Source organism: Anarhichas minor, unplaced genomic scaffold, assembly GCF_050575085.1.
Source record: "Anarhichas minor isolate MPS153535 unplaced genomic scaffold, ASM5057508v1 ptg000045l, whole genome shotgun sequence".
Taxonomy (NCBI): Eukaryota; Metazoa; Chordata; class Actinopteri; order Perciformes; family Anarhichadidae; genus Anarhichas; species Anarhichas minor.
The window spans coordinates 2,357,827-2,380,000 of NW_027466491.1; the positions used below are offsets into that span (position 1 = coordinate 2,357,827).

The 22,174-nt window shown below is 45.7% G+C and overlaps 1 protein-coding gene across 1 annotated transcript in view; it reads left to right on the forward strand.

Annotated features, from left to right (window-relative positions):
* foxp2 (forkhead box P2) overlaps positions 1–22,174 on the forward strand; it is a 57,591-nt gene that overhangs the window by 21,052 nt on the left and 14,365 nt on the right. The window contains exons 3-9 of the mRNA XM_076111876.1: positions 6,448–6,585; positions 8,268–8,357; positions 10,214–10,394; positions 11,720–12,020; positions 13,973–14,077; positions 20,017–20,104; positions 21,923–22,006. Of these exons, the coding sequence (XP_075967991.1) occupies positions 6,448–6,585; positions 8,268–8,357; positions 10,214–10,394; positions 11,720–12,020; positions 13,973–14,077; positions 20,017–20,104; positions 21,923–22,006 (987 nt within the window). The remainder of the gene's footprint in view (positions 1–6,447; positions 6,586–8,267; positions 8,358–10,213; positions 10,395–11,719; positions 12,021–13,972; positions 14,078–20,016; positions 20,105–21,922; positions 22,007–22,174) is intronic.

Here is a 22,174-nt window from a genome sequence, read left to right on the forward strand (position 1 = left end):
GCCAGAAGTGACTTTGTGCAACACTTGTTTGTCCGTGGCTCAGGACAGGACAGGATTTAAAGCAGCTTAGCAACGTGTTTGGGAGGAATTGCTCAAGATTAATGAGAAATCCCACAAAATAAACTGCAAATGTGCAAAACTTAACTGACTATCTCACCACATCTGCTCCTAACATGTCGACCCCGAGGCTCCCATTGTGTCACACCCACCACCTCTATATGTCATGGGGCACATTAAAACAGCTAGAATGATCCGCCCCCTTTGACAGTGTGAAGGTACCCCACGACCCCTCCTCCCCGTCGTTAACATCCAGTTCAAAACCTGCGACTGCTGCTTGTCCCCTTTCACACAATCATGCTGTGCATACCTTTTTACAAGACTAATACCATCAGCCCCATCTGTGCTCTGCTCTAACTATGAATCTTTAAATGTGTTATACTTCAGGTTTTTACGGTTTGTGTGTGGATCGGGAGAGATGTTGGTTCAGCCCTGTTTTCTGTAATTCTGCAGCTTCCTGCCCAGGCCAGTCAGATTGGCTGTGGGCACTGGGCCATCGGAGGAAGTGTCACACTTTTAAAGGTCAGGTCCACGCGTTCTTACCGCTGAGCGAATATCACCTCGATAGCAGAACTCATCTGCTTATTGGCTTTCATCCGGAACACACGCGCAGATGCGGTGGAAAGGGCTGCGACGCTAGGCTTGGGTATAGGTTAGCTGACTCCAGCGTGCGTGGCTAAAGGATTGTGGTTCACATTTACATTTATGAATATATCTTTCCGCTGCATCCCCTCTGGTTGGATCTGAAAAAAAGAGGGAGAAATTATCACTGCGAAGGTAAAAAAAAAAAGGGGGGGAAATATTATGTTATTCATGAGGAAAACTTCTGTTGACTGAGAAAGAAAGAGACAAAAAAAACGTCAGCACATTTTAAGTCAAACACCCTTGGTTACTGCTTTTGTAACCAGAAAACAAGATTTTTTTTCTCTCTCCCTCCCCACCTCTCTTTTTTTTTCTCTCTGCATTTACAACACCTACAGGACAAGATTGCTAAATTGCGAGCACAGAGCAGGTTCATCATTGTGATGCAAAATAAGTTGAAATGCAACCCCAAGGCGAGGTAGCTGAGTTTGGGGGGGATCAAGAGAAAGTGAGAGGGAGGGAAGGATAAAAAAAAAAAAAAAAGTAGCTCAGACCTTTGATGTAGCAGCAACAAATTTACCTTGTGACAGAAGATACATGGGTGCAATAAACGAGTTATACCAGCCCTTACACATGCAATCAGATGATTCCGGCCAGGGTGTTAATTGGATCCTAACCGGCAGATCTGATACGCCTGGGCCCCGGTGGTGAGGGGGAAAGCCTTTCCAAGTGATGAACTATAATTCACTGAGCTGCTTGAAGCACTTGTAATTTACTGTGTGTCACTGATGAAGAGGCTGATCCAGTGGAGGCCATATTACCTGCAACATCAGAAGGAAGTGTCCCCCCCCCCCCCCCCCCTCCTCTCGCTCTCACTTGTGCTCTCGCTCTCTCTCACTTTCTTTCTATTCCAGCACACTCGCCTCTCTCTGCACTTTCCGTTTTAATTCTCTCCCCCTCTATCTTGTCGCTCCCGTTTACTCTTGAAATATGTGCACCTGCAGGGAGGAATCAGTCGGGAGTGAATTGTGCCAGTTTAATGATAAAGGTGTAACAATTTGCACTGATAATGACACAAACAATGTGCACGAGCAATGTCACACAGCTACAATGTTGTACACCACGTTCGAGGGGGCTTAATCAATGACTATCTGCATGTAGAGATAAATCAATATGGAAATTGCGCTAAGCCTGTCCCAATCTCCTCAGGCTTTTTATCAGAGGCTTTTGCATGATGGGCCTTTATGTTATGATAAATTGCACTTCCCATGCACTGCTGCCAAACTGCTATGGAAATTGATTTCGGAAAAACATTCTGTAATCTACTTAGCGGCGGTCCTGACAATCTAGAGTATCGATCTCCCGAAGCTGAAGACACAACATGCGTTTGAGACGTGTGGCTCCGATGTGATTTTTACTTGCTACACACACGAGTACTTCTTGCGGACCGCGCGCTTGAACTTCACAGCGAGGCTAGCTGCCCTCTGGCTTTGGTGGTCCTCGAGTGGAGAGTCCCAGCTATCAACAATCGCGTGGCCATATTTGGCCAGTAATTGGCTCTTAAATGAGCAGTGTCAGCTGAAAGGGAGTTGAGAGGTCAGAAGTCCACAAGCTATGAGGGGGGTCTGAGTTAGGGCCCCCTGGGAAGCTTAGGAGATTGAGATGAAATGGGGGGGGCGGGTCACTCCCCTTTTTCTCTCGATTTCTTTCTTGCTCTTCCTGTGTGTGAAATGAAGCTAGTGGTTTAATTAGCAGTGATTCTCCCTGCCAAGGATCCACAGTAATTACCGACTAGAACCCTTCCATTTCTCATTGCAGGTATCTTTAGCAGTGTCTGTAAAGCAGCTCAGTCCAGTGCTGTACAGGAGCAACCTCTGTCGTTGATAACCGCCCCGCATTCGTTGCCCCCGCGATGTTTATGGCCGACATCTAAACACCAGTCCCCCCCCCCCCCCGCTTATTACTGCTAAGTGAATTGTACAGAAGGAAATCAAATAACAGGAATTCCTCTCATGCTGGACTTTAATTGTTTAAGTTTGAACTCTGGAACACCACTTATCTCCTGCTTTAGGTAATTTGACTCATAAAAACTCATTGCTGGAAAGATAAAGTGCCACACAGTGGAGTGGGTGTAATTGCTGGAAGTGTATTTGTACATGAGTCCAGATAGCAAGAGGCAGAGAGCTGTGTTAGCCAGCCAGTGGAGGTGAAGGCGTTTTCTATTCAATGACAGAATGCCCAGTTAGATCAAGCATAACGAGAGACTCGGGTGCCAGCTTTGCCTGGAAGAGATACCGGAGCTCTCCGTGGAAGAGCTTGACCTTTTGCGAGACATCGGACAGGCTGGTTACAGCCTGCGGGTGTGACAAGAGTGGTGTAATGATCGGCTTGTTCTGGTGAGGGTCCCACCAGTGTTTTCACATCAGGAGCCAATTTAAAGGTCCTCTGTTGTGCTCCCCAACTTTGAAGGCAAACCACATGGCTGCAAAGTTTATGTCAATAAAGCTCATCGTTCTCTTTAAGACAAGGCACACAAACAAATAGGGGTTAGAATGGTGTACACAGTTAAAAAAACATGTTAGCGAAGCAGGGGTTACATTTAAATGAATAAATTTGGCAATTGTAATTTGAAAACTACCCTTTCCATCCAATTGTGCTCCATTAAAAAACAGGAGAAGCACCTTCTCTGTTATTAAGTTCCCCAGTGGGCACATCAGCTGCAGCTAATTTGAAACGATTTAATAAATCCCATCAATATTTTTTTGTGCGCTAGATTTGGAAATATATCATTACAGTGCAGCAGAGGCAACGGCCCAATTGGGTATCATGGTTCCTCTTCTATGAGAGAGTCTTCTCACGGCGCGTGGATGTTTACGCCGCTGCCAATCGTCGAGTAAATGCTCATTAATTTTATCCCGCCGTGGCAAAATCATTTCTAGGAGAGGCAATTCAGCCGCCTGTTCCTTTCAATTCACCGCTCACGTCAATCAAGCCCTCGTGCGGTATCCTGCAAAATGGAGGTGTTATATTCCTGCAATTATCATGTCATATACTCGAAAATGTAAATGAACGTGTGTGTAAAATTAAATTTATGGGTTGTCAGTGAAGAATAAGAACCAGGAGAGCAATTACTTATCTGCTTTCATCTTGGAGCCTCCGATACGTCAAGCAGAAAAGCATGCAGTTAAACGCTGGAATTAGCATTGTGCTGCACTTCACAATGGACGTGGGCCAGTGCCTTTTCTCCCCTCTCTTTCTTCCTCCTGCCTTTTCTCCCTTTTCCTCCCCCTCTTTTTGTTTGGAGCGCTGGTGAAATGAAGATGATTATCACCTATAATGTCTCTGAAAAGCTAATGAAAGTGTAAAGGGAACTTCCCAATTTCATAGCCAGGTTGTTGTTTTTTCTTTTGTTGAAGTCTTGTTTGGTTTCGCTCTTCGGTGCTGAAATCCTACATTATTCATTTACTGGTATCTGCCTATGAATGCTAATATTTCGCAACTTACACAATGAGGAAACAGTGTGAAATACAATTTAATTTAATTCCACTTTATATATATGCGCGTGCATACGTTGGTGTTAAATCCTACATGTCTAAGCCTGCATCCCTTTTGTGAACCAAAACATCTTTGTGCAAGCATCCAATTAATAGTCTTAATGAGTGCATCACTCATGTTGTTTCTCAGCTGCACTCGTCCCATTGTCAGGGCATCCAACACAAAACCAGGAGTGACTGCGGGGGTAATTACTTACCTAGCAGATGTACCTTTAAGGGGTAATAACATTGAAGGTGTAAGCAGAGCATTTGCATAATTACACACGGACTGTTTAATTTGCAACTTTTTGACGGCTTTTGTTCAGCACTTCGCGTATTGTGAATGCATTTTCATCTGGTACTCTTGTATAGAGGAGTCCAGAGAAGAGAAGAAAAGAGATGTACCACAACATCCTCCTCCTCCTCCTCCTCCCACCTTAGATGGAGTCCCTTCTCTCTAAGACCCTAATGAACAATGGAGGCAGGATTTGTTTGAATATGAATATGAATGTGCAGCGGGGCCGGCTGGAAGTTGACCTTCAGCTGTGATTTTCAGTTCATCAGGATTAGTCAAGGCGGGCGATCAGGAGCCACTAATGCATAATGACTTCTAAAATGAAAAATGTGTAGTGACCATGCAAATGTCTCGGCTAATCAAAGAGGGGGGAAAACCTGGGGTGGGGTGGGGGGGGGGGGGTGGGCGTTGAGGAGAGGAGAGCTAAACAAGGACGTGTCAAGGCCTGACAGAGAGAGGGAGCGAGAGAAGGAGAGAGAGAGGGAGGGAGGAGAGACATGCATGGAAAGTAATCAAGGCAGCTTGATTAGCTGGCAATGAGGACAGGGATGTCTTATTGGCCCCTTGACACACCATATAGGCTAGCTACTGTCATGGCAGCTCCAATGCCAAACACTGTCGCAATTAACGTCAGCGAAGGTGTTACGACGTGTTGATATTTTAATTGTGTTATAAAGCTTGTCTTTCACGACTCTTTCTTGGACAGGATGCAACATTCAGCTCAAAAAAAATGCTACATTAGTACATTGTTGTGCTAGAAGCTGATTGAATTACATTTCAAAGGTCATATAGGGAAGGAAGAGGTGATTTGAGCCACTTCAATCAGGCCAGTGAAGTGTGCGTACGTAAGGGGAATCAACTGGTGAACCGTCGCTCACTTTGTGTTTGATTTTATTTTCCAAAGCACCACCGAAAAGGCAACAACATTTAACACAGTATTTTCTATTCCCCACAAAAGTTGTTCAATTTTTAAGCAGCTGCGAGGAGCTGAAACTCCATAATGGGACTGTTAGCCCACACTCCCCCTGTTAGAATGTGTGCACACTGCACGCAATCAAAGCGCGGGTAGAAACGCATCCTTTCTCTATTGATCTGCTGCCTCTGAAGTCGCTCGCGCTGCCGTCTTAGAATAATTCGGCGGAAACACAGGATATGTATCTTTTGTTTTGTTTTGGCAAAGTTCTTCTACTGCGGTTTGACGGCTCGTATTTTAATGATTATCTCCCTAAAAATGACATACATTTTTAAAAATGGCATGTCGGCAGAGAGCAAGACACAATTGTGCTTTTGTGAGACTATAAAACTGACAAAAAGTCACTGCAGTAGGCATCGAGTAAAGAAACTGCCCTCTATATAAAGTGTCCATGTCTTTTTTTTTTCTTTTTTTTTTTTAGCACATCTCCCTCCCCTCCGACATCAATTTATGTTAAGGGTGAAGCCACGACCCACCTCATCATGCGGCTGATGTGTCCACTTCATCAGTGTAGTTTTAATCAACTTTACAGTTGTGCACTCCCGCTGTTTCACCATCGCAGCACTGATAGGCGTGCTAAAGTAGGGGAGTTCAAGGGTCGTGCTAATTAAGGTCTACGTCTATTTAAATCCTCTACTTTTTTCCCAGCGGGGTGGAGGCAGAGGAAAATAATATGAGCAACACAAAGGCACAGCACCCATCTGTCCTTCAGCATCTCCTCTAGGCTGCCAAGCGTCACGGCCATGGGAGGCCTGCTCTCCCTACTCTCAGTCACCAATTACTACACTCCCAGTAGATCCACGCCAGTAGGCCTGACGCACCTCTCTAATGCTCTATTTTTCCAACGTACTCTTTTTTTTTTTTTTTTCTACTCGTCCCTGCATCTATTTCCCGCCTATGTTTTCGTTGTTTACCCTTCTCCCTCTGTTTTTCACACACTTTACATCTCCTTTCTGCCTAACGTTCTCTCTCTCTTCTGCCTCTCGTGCCCTCCTCCCCCTGTCCAGGTTCCAGTGTCAGTGGCCATGATGAGTCCCCAGGTGATCACGCCGCAACAGATGCAGCAGATCCTCCAGCAGCAGGTGCTCTCCCCCCAGCAGCTCCAGGCTCTGCTCCAACAGCAGCAGGCTGTAATGCTGCAGCAGGTACACACGCTCACGCTTGCATGCATGCACCCCAGTAGACAAACATTTTGTGGCACAAACACATGCAGACACACGCACGCCTGGAATGCGAGCCGTGCCCCGTCACACATGTCCTTGTAAAGTGGCACACAAACATTAACTTCCACTGACCTGGAGAGACACGTACACAGAAACGACTACACGCATCCAAATCTAGACCTGCAATTACACGTTACTTCATTTAATCCTTAAAACATCGTCATCAGGCGTTGTTTTTGTCCGACGTGTGTGCAAACATCCACATAAACACACCGTTAACCCTCCACACCCCTGAGTCACTCCGTTGCTCCGCTGTATCGCAGCCACCAGTCGCTCATGCCGACTCATAACAGCCCCGTGTCCTTGACACGCTTTACCGAGAGGAATCTGGAATTGACGTACTTGTCCACGTCACCTCTAATTAATTGTCTCTCGTGTGTCGCCGGTTCAATTCCCTGACAAGCATCCATCAGGGACTGAGAGAGTAGGGCACAGTTGGGTTGAACACCAGGCGCTGAGTGATGGGTGACGGATGATGTAATATTTGGAATCAGCTTGAGAAAGCGCACACTTGGCACAGTCTGGTGTCAGAGTTGGAATGCATTTGTCATTCGTTGATTTGATTAAGGGAAAGAGAATTGTTTAATTAAGAGTGTCAGTCATTCTGATTATTCCTCTTCATTAAGAAGCACCCAGACTCTAGATGTGGTTTCAGTAAGGCAGCGTGCCTTTGCGCTGCCTTTTTTCCACAGCAAACCCAGGTCACTTAAAATGTTCAGTTTGCCTGTTTTTTTTACGTGGTCAGTCGTAACATAGCAGTTAAGCATCCATAATCCTAAATCACAGGCTCACAACCTGTCCTCAGTCAGCATAAGAGTGAAGTTATATTATTGATTTATGTTGATTAAGTGACGACAGCAAGAGTTACAAAACAGGCTCCCAAGGGCTCACTATGATTGTCTATAAAATCATATGGATATTTATATGGCAGTTAGCAGAGAACCGGACCATGTATTCCATTGGCCTGTTTCATGAACGTCTCTTTCAGGCCAAAGAGCCATCTTGAAGATTATATGAAATAAAAGTGAAATCACTGTGTAAATAGCCGTCATAGTATGTGTGTTAAAGGTGTCAGTTCAATGTAGCGAACCTGTTCCTGAGAGGGTTCACTCTGTTCATTTCAGCTACTCCAAAGGAAGCCAGTGCACTCTGGCAGCCAAATGCGTAGTTAATATGATGAATTGTTGCCCCCCTACAGAACTGTGGGACTATTAAAAGTCCATGTGGAGATGTTATTTATAATGCAAAACAGTATATGCACAACCAACATGTGCAGGCTTAGGAGTAAATGTCGACTTAATTATCAGGGATCTACATTGAGGTTGTTGTTTTCTTTGCCTGTAAATCAATTTGAATTAGTAGTACATCCGCAAATTGACATAACGTCTGAGTTATATCATTTAGAAAAATGAAAAGAAATCAAATAAATCTTAAAGCAACCCTGCTTCATGGGCTTGGAATACAGCAGCATTGTTTAGGGTTACACTGCATTTGAGGCAGCTTAGAGATGTGTACTTAGACAAATGTGGATTTACCCATTCTCTTACTCTTAACTCTTTCTCTGTCTCTCGTGTGTGTGTGTGTGTGTGTGTGTGTGTGTACAGCAACACCTGCAGGAGTTTTATAAGAAACAACAGGAGCAGCTTCATCTGCAGCTTCTCCAGCAGCAGCACCCTGGCAAGCAGGCTAAAGAGGTAGGTGCACCACATGCACACTTATTGTCACCTATGATGTTTCTACACAACCGATGATTAAAAATGAGTACAAAACCATTAGATACGTTAAAAGAAATGGGAAATTCGATTATTCTCTCCAGATGACGGATTTCTTGGTTTTTATTTGAACAAAATCACTCACTCGCTCGCTGATTTATATAATATATATATAAGGGAGACCAGAGACAAAGGGTCCTCGGTCTGAACTCGTTAATGAAGTGTTCCTGCAAACGTAGAAACACATGCACCGCCGCCAAAGTTACAGCGTACGGCGCCCATAAATCACATTGACAGGCAGCCGGTCGACACGACAGACATGGCTCCGTCTCGTTCTCTTTCGCTATCAGAGAAGAAGAGACAGCCTGAGCCACATTTCGCATAGTCGCGTCTGAGTGTCACACGGTGCTGAACCCTGAGAGGCAGTCCAGGGCCACATCCAGGCAACACTGTACGTGTGGAAGCAGTTAAATTGATCAGAAAAAAAGGTATCACACAACACACACACTCGGCCTTTCAGGTTTTCTCTCTCTCTTTCTGTGTGTTGCACCTCTCCACGTCTCCTCATTATGCTGCCCCTACAGGAAGCTGGAACTGACCTCCCGGCGGCTTTGTTTCTGTTTGGATTTGTGAATAGAGTTTTTCAGGGGCCCCCGCCATCAAATATGGAATAGAAATTGCTCCCTTATTTCTCTTGAGGCAGGGAGGGGGAGGGGGGGTGGACAAACTGCCTTCCTCCATCACTCCATTATGCAGCCTGTTTTCCAGTGAGCGCATCACAAGTTTTACTCCCCCCCCCCCAATGCTTTTGAACGTCCACCATGATACTGACATACAGAAAGACGTAAGCATACCATGCTGTATGCACATACACAGGTATATGGAGAGGAGAGGAGTGCAAATACTGACAAACATCAAAATGTGACCTTTGTGCATCCTCTCTTTTGACATCACAGGCTGGAAGGACTGAACGTGTTCCATCAAATCTAATAGTTTGCACTTAAAGCCAATTACTACCTGAGTTTTCAGATTCAAAGCTTTTTGTTTCCCCCCTAAAAATTCACTCCCTCTCTGACTTGTTTTGCTGCGGTCACTGAGTTTGATGTTTTTCGTTTTGTTGTTGTTTTTGTTTTGCACGAGGCTTACGCAATTGGCTGTCTGGCCCAGCGATAAACAACTCTGTGAGGCAGCGAGGAGAGCTTGAACGGGGGAGAGTATGGGGGGGGACGGGCGTTGGGCGATGTGCGTGCATGCGTGTGTGTTTGCACTTGTGTCTGTGCATTCACACGCATGTGATGCTGTAAATCTCTCATTCTGCCAGCTCCCTCTGGCCACATAAGCTGTAACAGACCATCAGTGAAGGCGAGACAATTAACTATCATGGGTGTTGGAGGGGGTTGTGGGATGGGGGATTATACCAGAGGCTTAGTATCATACACAATCACAAGCCACATACACTGATGGGCTTGAGAGCTGGTATATCAGTCTGTTTGTGTGTGAGTGTGCTCACAGACATGGGCACACAAAGAGAGGAGAAGGCAACAACACTGTGGTACAGCCCAAAAAACTGGAGGGAAGACTAAGTGAGCACAAACAGAGAGGGAGAGCGTGCGGAGAGACAGAAGTAAAGGCAGAGAGGTATAGCTAAGGTCACGGCAGAGGCGAGTGAGTGCAGACTCTCTCCACGCACGGCGCAAACACCGCTCCGTCTTCTCTCTCCTCTCCCACTAGTCAGTTGTTAATTTGTCTGTAATTTTCCCCTCCCTCCTCTTCTTCTCTTCGCTCCTCTCTTGCTCCTCTCCTCCTCTTCCTCCTCCTCCTCCTCCTCCTCTCTATAGCAACAGCAGCAGCAGCAGCAGCTGGCCGCCCAGCAGCTCGTCTTCCAGCAGCAGCTCCTGCAGATGCAGCAGCTCCAGCAGCAGCAGCACCTGCTCAACATGCAGCGGCAGGGCCTGCTGTCGCTGCCCGGGCCCGCTCCCGGCCAAGCCGCCCTTCCCGGACAAACCCTGCCCCAGCCAGGTAAGAGGAAGAGGAGGACCGGAAGGGAGGGAGGGGCCGTGAGAGAGAAGAGGCAGTGGGAGGGAGGAGGGAAAAGTAGTTGTGTTGTAGTCTGGAGCATGTGACTTGCAACAGTGGTCACGTGCTTCCTGTGTTTAGCCTGCAGGTGTAAGTTTCTGCTTCTTTCACGTCATTGTCCAGATTTCCATCTCACATCTCCTTGTCTGTCCCGTTCCTCTTCTGTCTTTCCATCATTCCTGTTTTTGTTTTTCTCATTGGTATGCACCTGAGTCCCCCCTGCGTTATCTCTAAGTATGTCTGTATGTCTGCTTGCCCCTCATTGGTATGCTCTTCTACCATCCACTTTGTCCCTAACTCTCCACATGATCGTTTTATTTAGTCTTCCATTCTTCCTATCTCTCTCTCTCTCTCTTCTTGTCTGATTGTGGCTTTCTTTGTCTACTTCTGTTTCTCTCTCAGCTCTGCTCTGCCTATGTTTGTGTTTGTTGTTTTTTCCATCTCTGTTTCTATTCCCCCGCTCCCCAGCCCCCTCCTTCCTTTCCCCGGGTTGTTGTTGTTGTTGTTGTTGTTGTTTACTGCCTTCACTGAGAGCCAGGGAGAGGAGAAAGAATAAAAGGACAGACAGAGAGAGAGAGAGAGAGAGAGAGAGAGAGAGGGGAGAGCAGGCTCCATTTTCTTCTGCTGAGCCAAGTAAACACCTATGTTTGTTGTTTACCGCCAAAATGGCGCTGAGAGAAAACAACAGGCAGGCGGGGGGGGGGGGGGGGGGGGGGGGGGGGGGTGTTAGAAGGAAATCAAAGTAAGTGAATATTGCCTTATTAGTTCCCAAGCTGAAAACAAGCTGTGGGCAAAGCTGGTTTATCTCAGATAAAAACGTGCACACACTCATTGCAATCACGGTTTTGTAGTTCCTCCTTGTTGAAAACACACCACATCTTTGACACTGAGGACTACATGAGTGATCTTTCAAGTTTAAATCATGACTTACAGGGGCAGAGAGGAAGAACACTCTCGGGTTCATTGAGCAGTGCAGTATCAGTTCAAATTCAGGTCGGCAGTGAAGCAGCATCGGATGATAGTCTCACTGAGGGCAAGGCCGTGAGTCATGCAGCTTTATACAACTTTTATGGCTGTTGGATAAAGTTTGCAGAGTTTAGGCTTTAGCTTTTGTCTCTTTAGTTGAGCAGCCATATTGATACAAAACTGTATTTAATTGTCTCTTTTTCTCATCTACTCCCTCATCAACCCCGTTTTACTCTCCTCTCCTCCTGCTCTCCTCTCTGTCCTTCCCTGTCTTGTCTCCTGTTCCCTCTCAATTCTTCTAGCTGGCCTGAGCCCAGCAGAGCTCCAGCAGTTGTGGAAGGATGTGACCGGAGGCGGCGGTCACGCCATGGAGGACAACAGCATCAAACACAGCAACAGTGGCACTGGCAGCGGCGGGGGTGGCGGCGGCGGTTTAGACCTCTCCACCAACAACTCCTCCTCAACTACCTCCTCCTCCAATCCCGCCAAAGCATCGCCGCCCATCTCTCACCATTCCATTGCCAACGGACAGTCCCCCGCCCTCAACCACAGAAGAGAGAGGGAACGGGAACGGGAAAGGGAAAGGGAAAGGGAGCGAGAGAGGTAAAGCAATTGAAATGCCCCCCCCCCCCCCCCCCCCCCCCACACACACACACACACACCTTTTTGATGCAGCACCAAGGAAAGAAAGCAGAGAAGATGAAAAGTTTGCAGCGGCTTGTTTGCTACCCGTCACACAAGCTTGTTTTTGTTTTCTGTGCCATGATTCCATGTAGGAACACATCAGAACGCCGCACTCCCATCCGGAGTATTTGTCTTCGTTTAAAATAACAGCATTGTTGCAACGGGGGAAAACAAGATGTTCTGTTTGTTTGTTCAATAGTTTATTAGTGTCTTGGTAATATTAAAAAGGTAACAGCCTTGTTCTCCCAGGGGAGCACGTGTGCCATTGAACGCACTTAGCTTGCACACACATATCAAACGCAGGGAGAGGAAGCCATGCAGGCAGGCGCACTTACAACAAGCCTCTCTGGCAGGCAAGACAAGGTAACCTCCTTGTACATTAAGTATTTAGTGCTTTCTCTCTTTTTTTTCTTCTCTCTTTTGAAAATTACCTTCTTTGCTTGCTTGTCATGTAAACAGAATACGTGATGCCTTGAGTGGCGTTTCCAGGATGTTTATCCTTGTGATGGCGTCTTTTATAAATGCACCCAGCACCAAAACACTGACTGTTCACATATCTGCCTATCTGGCCCATGCATTATTCAAAGGCTTTTCTTGGGCGATATTATAATAAGGACTTAGGGTAGCAGTGTGCGTGTGTTCCTGTGTGTGGATGCTGGGTAGAGACTCACACTGGAGGTGGAAGTGCTGTGTAATTGGTTTAAAGTAGATGCTATCTCTCCAGCACCACTAAAAGGAGGCTTGAAAAAGATACCTTCAGTAGGACGACAGAGGGAAAGACAGAGGTAGGGAGGGAAAGAGAAGAGAGGGAAGAAGGGAGAAGAAGAAGAAAAAAAAAAGACGTTTTATCTGCCTCTGTCCCGGGGGGTGTGTGGTGTCTCATAATGATCGAACAAGGAGTATTGTCAGGAGCACTGCTTACTAACATGCCATGGATCGATGGGGAAAGCCCCTCTGTAAAACATAGTGTGAGCTCTGCCAGCACTAACACACACACACACACACACACACACATATTCTTGGGCCGCACGCAGGCACATAGTGGTCGACCACACACATACATGCACAGGCCGAACCAACAAGCAGACAAACGCACACAAACTGCGCGCAGCACAGCGCAACACACTCTCGTTCACATTTTCACACAGACAGACGCACACGCCAGTGCCAAGCCTAAAGGTTAAACTGTCATCTTTAATAGGATGTGCTGTCTAGGCAGGGTCGTAACTTATTTGGGTGCCATTTGAAAAACGCCAGAGCACCCCTGCCCCCACTGTCCTCAAAGAACATAAGTTACACAGAGTATTAATCTCCTGATGAAAATGATATGGCTGTCTGGATTTTTAATGTTTACTTGAAAGCGTCCACCCCTCCTCCCCGTAACGGCTTCACAAGAGGGGATGGTGGCTGTGGTGGAGACGGAGCTGCAGATCCTTCTAGATTCCCATCGGGGACGTTAGTTCACACAGTAGCCTACGCTGCCTCTCAGTTAATGGAGTAGCCTATCGTGGTCTTTTTGACTGATTGGAGATGAACTGTTAGCGACGGTAACACACTGTATTATTTCTCACATCCGAGTGTTCAAAGGTTTCCCATTTTAATCGGCCAATATATTTGTATGTTTCTCTTTCACTCTGGCTTTCCTTTCTATCTTTGGTTATTGACTAATTCAACCTACCTGACCTGTTGTACCCCTTTCTTGTTGACTGTCACCTGACATGCAAAGAACTCCTTAAGCCTTTGCAGATTCCGTAATGAACTCGATGCTACCCTCTCCTTCTCACTCTCCTGACCTGCCTCCCTCTTCTTCTCCTTTTTTTTTGCTTTCTTGTCGGCTTATTTCTTGTTTTCTCTCTTGTCTTTTGCTTCAGTTCACTACATGAAGAAAGTGGAGGGACCCACCCCCTGTATGGTCACGGTGTGTGTAAGTGGCCCGGCTGCGAGAACATCTGCGAGGACTTCGGACAGTTTTTGAAGTAAGAGCATACTGCAGTGACATTTCTTTGGTGTCTGTACATGAAGCTAGTATCTATTTTACACACACACACACACACACACAGCACACCACAGCATCTCCTTTATGTGGCTACAGAGTGGCTTGACAAAGAAAGCATCACCGCCTTTCAAAGAGCGCATTTTGACCTTCCAGACAGCCGGTTGACAGGGTTCAGCTCTAGCAGTGCAGGATGCACACCAACTCTGATCCATAACAAATCTCCTTCCTGGCGTGGAAGGCCCTGATAGGTTTGTGAAAAAGCGTCAAAAGCTAATGGCAACTCGCACGGCCGCACACTTACCTCCACAACAAAAGCCCCCATTCACTGTTGTCATGGTGCAGGCGCCAGAGCGAATTAACTCTTCATGCTCCATCAACAATTTAGTTAATTAGCTCATTTGTAATTGGCCGGCTTTGTTGCCAGGATGTTAGTGGGGGGACATCAAAGGAAGAAGGTGTTTGCAGCACTGCCGATTACAGGTTATCACATTGCCACTCACCAAGAACCTCTCTCCCTCTCTCTCTCTCTCTCTCCCCCTCTCTCTCACTCATACACACTATCACTCTTTCCCTGGCTCCCTGCTCCCACACAGAGAAGAAAAGAAAGGGAAAGCTTTAATTTGAATATTCTAATTAGATTTGTAATTAACTGTGAAATAACGATCTGGCGAGTGTTTTTCACGGGCTGTAAATGTCCATGTGAATTCGCATAAACTATTGAAATCAGGGCATTGTTCGGGCGTATTTTCCAAATTATGCATTTCTCTACAGTGTAGTGACTGTAATAAGTTGCAGAAAGCTAAAAAAAAATGTACTGGGGGAGCCGCTGCAGGATTTAGGTCAGGCTTTCACTAATTCTACAGCAGCTTCTGAATTACAGCTAAAAAGTGTATCTGTGAAATGATGTGACTCTAATAAAAAACGAGTGTTTACCAGTATTTGAAAGATGCAGCCAGACATGACATTAAGCTGCATTTTCACACTCTATCAACACATACAGCACACTCAAAGGAACAATAACAGTGATGGATTTAAATGAATCAGAGGTGAATATATATACAGTGTATATCCCAACTATTGCCTGACAAGTGTGTTTGCTTATCCCCTTTGGAAAATGTGTCACATGTCAATGCCAAAATCTGTTTTCTTCAGCCAACGCAGCACATCCAGCTAGTATAATTTTAGAAGCCATGCTTACGAAAAGCCAGTTTGCTGTGTGCACGGCATCGTCCAACCTGGACCACACGTCCACAGGTCCAGGTAGAAGACTTTGCCTTGCAGCTCGGGAACAAACGTGAGTGTGTGAGGAGGCAAGCCTGTATAAGATTAGCAGGTTTTCTGATTTCTTGTCCTATCACCTCAGTACACTTACTTAAAGAAGACATCCGGCTGTCCCTCTGCACCGTGCGCTCTGTTCACGCGCAAACAGAACCTAAGTCTGTGTGCGCTCAGGATACTGTGTCTAGGTAGCTGTATAAAGCGATGTGCCTGTGAATCCGGTAAGCTGGTAAGCCAGTGCAAAAGGATACACGGTTGTAAAGACAAACTGAGCGAGCGAGAGATGCAGACGGAGAGAAAACAGGTAGATTTCAAACTTTAAAGCGAGAGCACAGGTTGGCAGACGGTTTTGTAAGAACGCTTGCCAGAACATTGGCTGCTACAAAACAGAACAGTGTCTTGGTTCAGCTCCCCCCCCCCCCCCCCCACACACACACACACACACATCCCTGCAAGTCAGAGGCTGGCTCCATACTGTAACCCAGCCAGCACATGAAAACAGGCACCAACAAAGAAGGCAGACTCGTCATCAGAACAAAGATGGCTGCTCGGTGGCGTGCCTTGGAGCAGTGATTGTCGGTGTCAGAGGGAGTCCTTTTATGTTTCCAGAGATGCCAGTCGGCTACACACACACACACACACACACACACACACACACACACACACACACACACACACACACACAGGCACAGTTTAAACGGGGTTACATAAAGCGGGTGTCAGATTTCGATGACAGTTTAGATGTTGGTAGTTGGGAGCGGGGAGGGAGGGGAGGGAGGGGAGGAGGTGCCCAAGTCAAGCTGGCGTCTCGTAGCTCGCTGTAGGAGCTCAGCGGCGGTGACACGTTTAGTCATCCGTTGTTTTGTTGCATGAGGAAACTTGTCAAGATCAGCATTTAATAGCTCTTCAGTGTGCTTTTAAGTGTTCTCACCTGGAAAAGGTAGCCGCGAGGTGGCTGGCACCCTGAATTAGCTCTCTGAAGTTCAAAATGAAATAATATTGCTTGGGAATGTTTCTTGAGTGGTGGGTGTTGGGGGTTTTGTGTGTGTGTGTGTGTGTGTGTGTGTATTTGCGTTAGAAACAGAAGAAATACAGAGGGTGAAACATGAATACTATTAGTGCATGTGCTGGAGCTATTTGTGTGCCTTTATGGGAGACACAGAAAATAGAGAATGCAATTAATGCTTGAACATTAAGCCACTTCACATGCACCATTTTGCATATCTGTATAAAGATAAATGCTACTTACTTACTGCAGTTTATGTAACGACTACTACACTTATTGATATAAATCACTCCTGTTTTCAAGCTTCTATAAGCTTAAAAAAACAAAAACTTGATGATCACATCCAGATTGTTGCTTTTCTTCTTCAATACATACATGTCGTGTCCCCCCTCTTTTTTGGCCTTTCACCTTGGATATCAATATCCTCCCACCTCAATAAAATGCAATTGTATCCAGACATAAACAGATAATTGCTCCCACACACACACGCTTAACTCTTCCACTCCCTGTCACCCATCTGCTCTCCTTATTCCTGGCAGGAATGCCGGCTCCATGTTAAAATGGCAAGCTCGGCCGCTAACGCGAACCACGGTGTCTGTAACCCACTGCTAATTAAACCCACAAGGCTGTAGCCAAGTGTATCCGTCTCAATGTAATGTACACACACACACACACACACACACACACTGTGGAGGCAGGCAGGCAGGCCCCTGGCCCCTGGATAGCTGAGCTCCCCTCTACCCCTCCACATGTCTGCTGCACTGTGACAAGACCTTTAAAACGGAGGGCATTACTTATGCACCACCACCATGGGGAGTGTGTGTGTGTGTGTGTGTGCGTGTATATGCTCTTGTTTATGCATGCCAGTAGGTGTGCAATGTGTGTGTAGTTACATATGAGTGTGTATGCATTAGTTTGAATTTGGTATCGGTGTGTGTTTGTGTGTCACGTGCACAGTTTGGGGGCCTAACTTGCTGTTCTCTACTGGGCCTTTGTGGCCCCTGATAATACACACAGACAATTAGAAAAAGTGTACCATCAATATATGCTGGCTTGAGTAGATTTATTATTGTGCCCTTAGTGGACGTTGATGGCCTATACATATTCATATGCACAGCTGTGGGGGAAAACCTTTGAGATGTTTTGTTCCCTTCTCTTAAGCGAGGAGAGAAACTGCAGCATCCAATAAAAAAAAAAAAAGAAATCGTTATCAGCGTCTGTGTCTCACCTCTCCCTCCCCCCTCCCTCTCTATTTATCACTCTCTTTGTCTCTTTATTTGCTCTGAGTTCTCTACCTTTGCTACATCCCTCAGTCTCCATCCCTTTCTTCCCTGTTCACACATGGTCTCTTCATCACACGAGTAATTCCCTCTTCAAGGCAGAAATCGATGTTCCTCTAAACTGTCAACATAAACAGGAGCCAGCCAGGCCTGACAGTGAGACCTCGACCTCTAGGTTTAACAGATTACACCTGGATGCTACAGTTAGTTATGAGTCACTTCGACTCTTTTGTTTTTCTATTTCCTCATACAAATTTAGTTTGATTTCACCTACAAAGTATTTCGATGTGGGAGATAAAATAAGAGATGAGAATAACACAAAGTACTTTTTTGCCCACATTTCAGTAAATAAGGCATCCTTTCATTAATGTTTTCTGTCTGCCGGTTTCCCCCCCTCTTTTTTGTCTTTGTGCAGCATTATTAATGCACAGTAGGACACACTGCCATTTGAATATTTCATAAATGCATGTAGTAATCTGGCTGTAATCGCCTCGCTAACTGGCCAGCGGTGGGAAGGTGTGAGTGTGGAAGTCAACAACTAGCTGGAGCGCTGTCGAGAGGCCTCATCACGATCACACGCAAACATACACACACACACACACATTGACAACATGTGAGAAAAACAAGCAGCTTGTCAATGAGAGGCAAACTTAATAAAGATTTTTCCCCTCCTCTCTCTCTTTTTTTTTTTTTTTTTGTAATGAGGTATCTTCAGGGACAGCGAGCAGCCCGCTCTGTGCTTTTGAAGCAGCTGTAATTCATGACACACGCCATACATCAAGTGCATAAGATAGCATTATGGGCAGTGAAATGAAAAGGGTATTTGCAACATTAGTTCCCTCATCCTGCGAGGGACGTGATTAAATGATTAATGTAATGCCCCCTTTTTGCATGCGCATTCTGAAACAGCAATTAGGCACAGGGCTGGAGAAATCCACCAGTTCGTCCCTCCCCTCATCCATCCCACTCCCCACCCCTCCCCTTTTTCTTTTCTTTTTTAATGCTACCTCATTCTTGATTTATAATGAAAAAAATTCTGAGCATTTGACCTGAAATGGTGACAAAAGTATGAGCGGGGATGAGATGGAATGCTTCTAAATGTATGCAGTGTAATTGAAAGGTACAGAGCTATTGTGATTACAAATGTTCTATTCAGCTTTTGATTGGCAGCCCAAGAAGAACCCGGCTCAATGAGTTCTTGTTTTGCACATTGCAGATAAACAAGAAGTGAGGGGTGTGGAAGAGAATCGAGGAGTATGTGGTGCGAGTGTGTATTTCTGTGTGTTTCTGTATCTGTGTGTGTGTGTGTGTGTGTGTGTGTGTGTGTGTGTGTGCCAATCAGTGTTTGCGCAAGTTCATGATAATGTAAGCGAGTGTGTGTGTGTGTGTGTGTGTGTGTTCTTAGATAAAGCGAAAGCCAGGGAGAGAGAGAGAGATTTTGTACTCCCTCTAATGCACTGGAGGCAGCGCTGTAAATGATCATTGAAGGGTCTGCAAGCTAACCTATAATTACTGGAGATAAAGTGGCAGCTCTGGCATTTCATAAGCATGCCTCCTCAAAGCTTGCTTTGTGAGTTTGTCACCAATGATCATTTAGATAGAGGCTCATTACCCAGCATCACAACACTTTAGAAACCCCTTTCGCCCCATATTTGCACGCTCGCTTGTGTGTGCATATGTGTGCTTTACCGGGAATAAAGGTCTATCTTAATGGCGAGGCTCTTTTGTTTCCTACAGACGAAATCCAATCAAGACAAAAAAAAAAAAAGCTCATTGACTGTTATGGCTGTCTGGCTGCCTTTTTCCTTTTAATGAGGCGAACACACCAGATACATTTAATATGTCTGCTGCTGGATAATGCACCTTCAGTGGAAGAGCTGCTTTTGTGTGTCAAATGTTGCCGGGTGTTAAATTGTGTGTATTGTTTTCGGTAAACGAAGGAGACAAAGTCGTTCTGCTGGGCAAGCATCTTTTATTCTCTGCAGAAAGCCAGCGCTCAGGGTGGTGCTGAAGTTAGCCATCTCAACTGGCACAGGCCCATTGTCATGTAAAACGTGGCACCACACACACCGTCATGTTGCTTCTAATTACCTCATTTCAGAGTGGAACAATGGTTCCTAACAGTATCCTATAGATAATTGTCCCAGTATAGAAATATTATCATTAAAACAAAACAGTGGTGAAGTTGATACTGTAATTATCATCCTCCGCCATTTGGATCATGGTGAAAATGAATGGAGTTTGCTGTCTTCTGCTAGCTTTGGCATATTTGATAGATTTTAATTTTCTCTCTCTCTCTCTCTCTCTCTCTCTCTCTCTCTCTCTCTGTCTGTCTGTCTCTCCCTCCACCTCCAGGCATTTAAACAGTGAACATGCCCTCGATGATCGGAGCACAGCCCAGTGTCGAGTCCAAATGCAAGTCGTACAGCAGCTGGAAATACAAGTAAGTTTTCTGTCGAGTAATACAGAGCAAAAAAAACACACCTCAGTGCAGATTTGGAACAAAGCTATATGTATTGTCACATTTTTTTTGCCATTGTCCCCATTCTACTATATAGTGAACTCGTTTTCTCATTTAAGTCACTTTATCATCCAGTGAAAACAAATTTTTCGAAAGTTATGTGAGCGAGAGAAAGGCCATACTGTGGTCTGCTTAATACTTCCAGACAAGCAGGACCTGCTGAATTCAACAAAGCCACTAAACAAAGGAATCCTCAGGCCTTACAACCAAAGCCATTATGGCTGTTTTAATTGAATTAAGCGTGTGCTTTATTTTCCTCTGCTTTCTTTTTCTCTTTCCAATTAATAGCGAGCGCATCTCTCCCGCTCTGCTGTGTTAATTAACTGCACTTTGCACCTGAAGAAAGCTCAAAAGGAGGGAACTATTTTCAGTAGGTGGAGCGTGACCTTATTAAGAAGTCACGCTGGCTAGATAATGAGAGCGCTGATTGAGCGACGTTATTACTCAGCACTGCCGACAACCGCTCCCCCTTCCTTTAGAAACAAATAGATACGTATGTTTTTAAACTAGGCTCAAACAAAGTGCCGGCTGGAAATATTCAGTCTGCCAGTTGAAACCGGGCCATCGTGCTTTGCACGGCAGCGTGTTTTGGGTCAGATATAAAATTATTATAATTAAAATGAGATCAGTGCTTAATGATTTAACGGTAAAAGGGTTTACGTTCTAAAGAGATCCATTTGGAACTTGTGTTCTCTTCCTAGTAAAGCCGAGCATTTCCTCAAGCACATACGTATCTTCTGGTGTGATAAACAGTTTATATTTAATTGTTAGACATCTGGTCTTAAAAGTAAATAAATTCTGTTGGCCTGTCAAAAAAAGGAATAAAAAAAAAAAAAGGATTTATGTTATTTTATTTCATTTTCAGTTTTTTTTGTCATTGAAACACAAATCTATTGAAGCTTGTGCTTTACAGTGTGACCAATTACAGTGCACTTGTGTTGTCTTGTCCTGTCTCTTCTCTTTCCCCCCTTTTCTTTCATTCCTTACTCCCACCATCCCTCTCTTCCTCTTTTTTTTTTTTTCCTACGAGAGCCGTCACTAGTAATGAGGCCCAGCTCTGTCTGAGTGTGCACCTCTGTGTGCACCTCTGTGTGTGTGTGTGTGTGTGTGTGTGTGTGTGTGTGTGTGTGTGTGTGTGTGTGTGTGCGTGTGCGTGCGTGTGTGTGTGTTTCTCCGTGTGTTTGGTTCTTGTGTGTGTGTTAAGGGTGTGGGGGGGGGGGGGGAGGTTGAGTCTTTCACTTGGTCCAGTCCCTGTCACTCCTTGTGAATTAGATTGATGATAGGCGATGGCCGGGGCCACTAACTGGACCGGGGAGGCGGGGCCGCCTGGCACCCTGTTTGGAAGACCCCTTCACCTCTCAGCAGCGGCTGGCTGCGCTCCATCCCCTTAACAGTGTCCACAGGACTTCGAGCAGACGCTCAGCACCACCTAATTTATGGCCCAACTAGCTTGTTACTGTCAGAGTCTCGCTGACCTAAATTCTGCTATTGACAAAAAGATGAAATGCTATTTGTTTGGCCTGACCTGTCTGCACCCTGTCCTCCCCCCCCAACCTCTTGTTCCCCTTACAAGCCCGGCAGAACTGTCTCTTTCTCGCTTGGTTTCTTGAAACATCTTTCTTTCTGTCTGTCTACCACCCCAATGTTATGTCTCATGTTATTTATTCTCCTCCTTCTTTCTATTCCTCTCCTCTCCTCTAATCTACCCTAATGTACTCTCTTCTTGTTCTCTCTTAACAGCTTTCTAAAGAACGTGAGCGTCTTCAGGCGATGATGGCCCACTTGCACATGCGGCCCTCGGAACCCAAGTCATCTCCCAAACCAGTGAGTGCATATTGCTCTGGCCACCGTTAACAGACTTGGCTGTGAATGAGGGCCCCCACACAGAAAATGAACAGTTTAACCACGCGGCAGTTGTGTGAGCGACGGAAGATGAAAGGGGGGGGGGGGGGGGGGGGGGGGCAATGGGATTTGTGATACAAAGTTCTATCT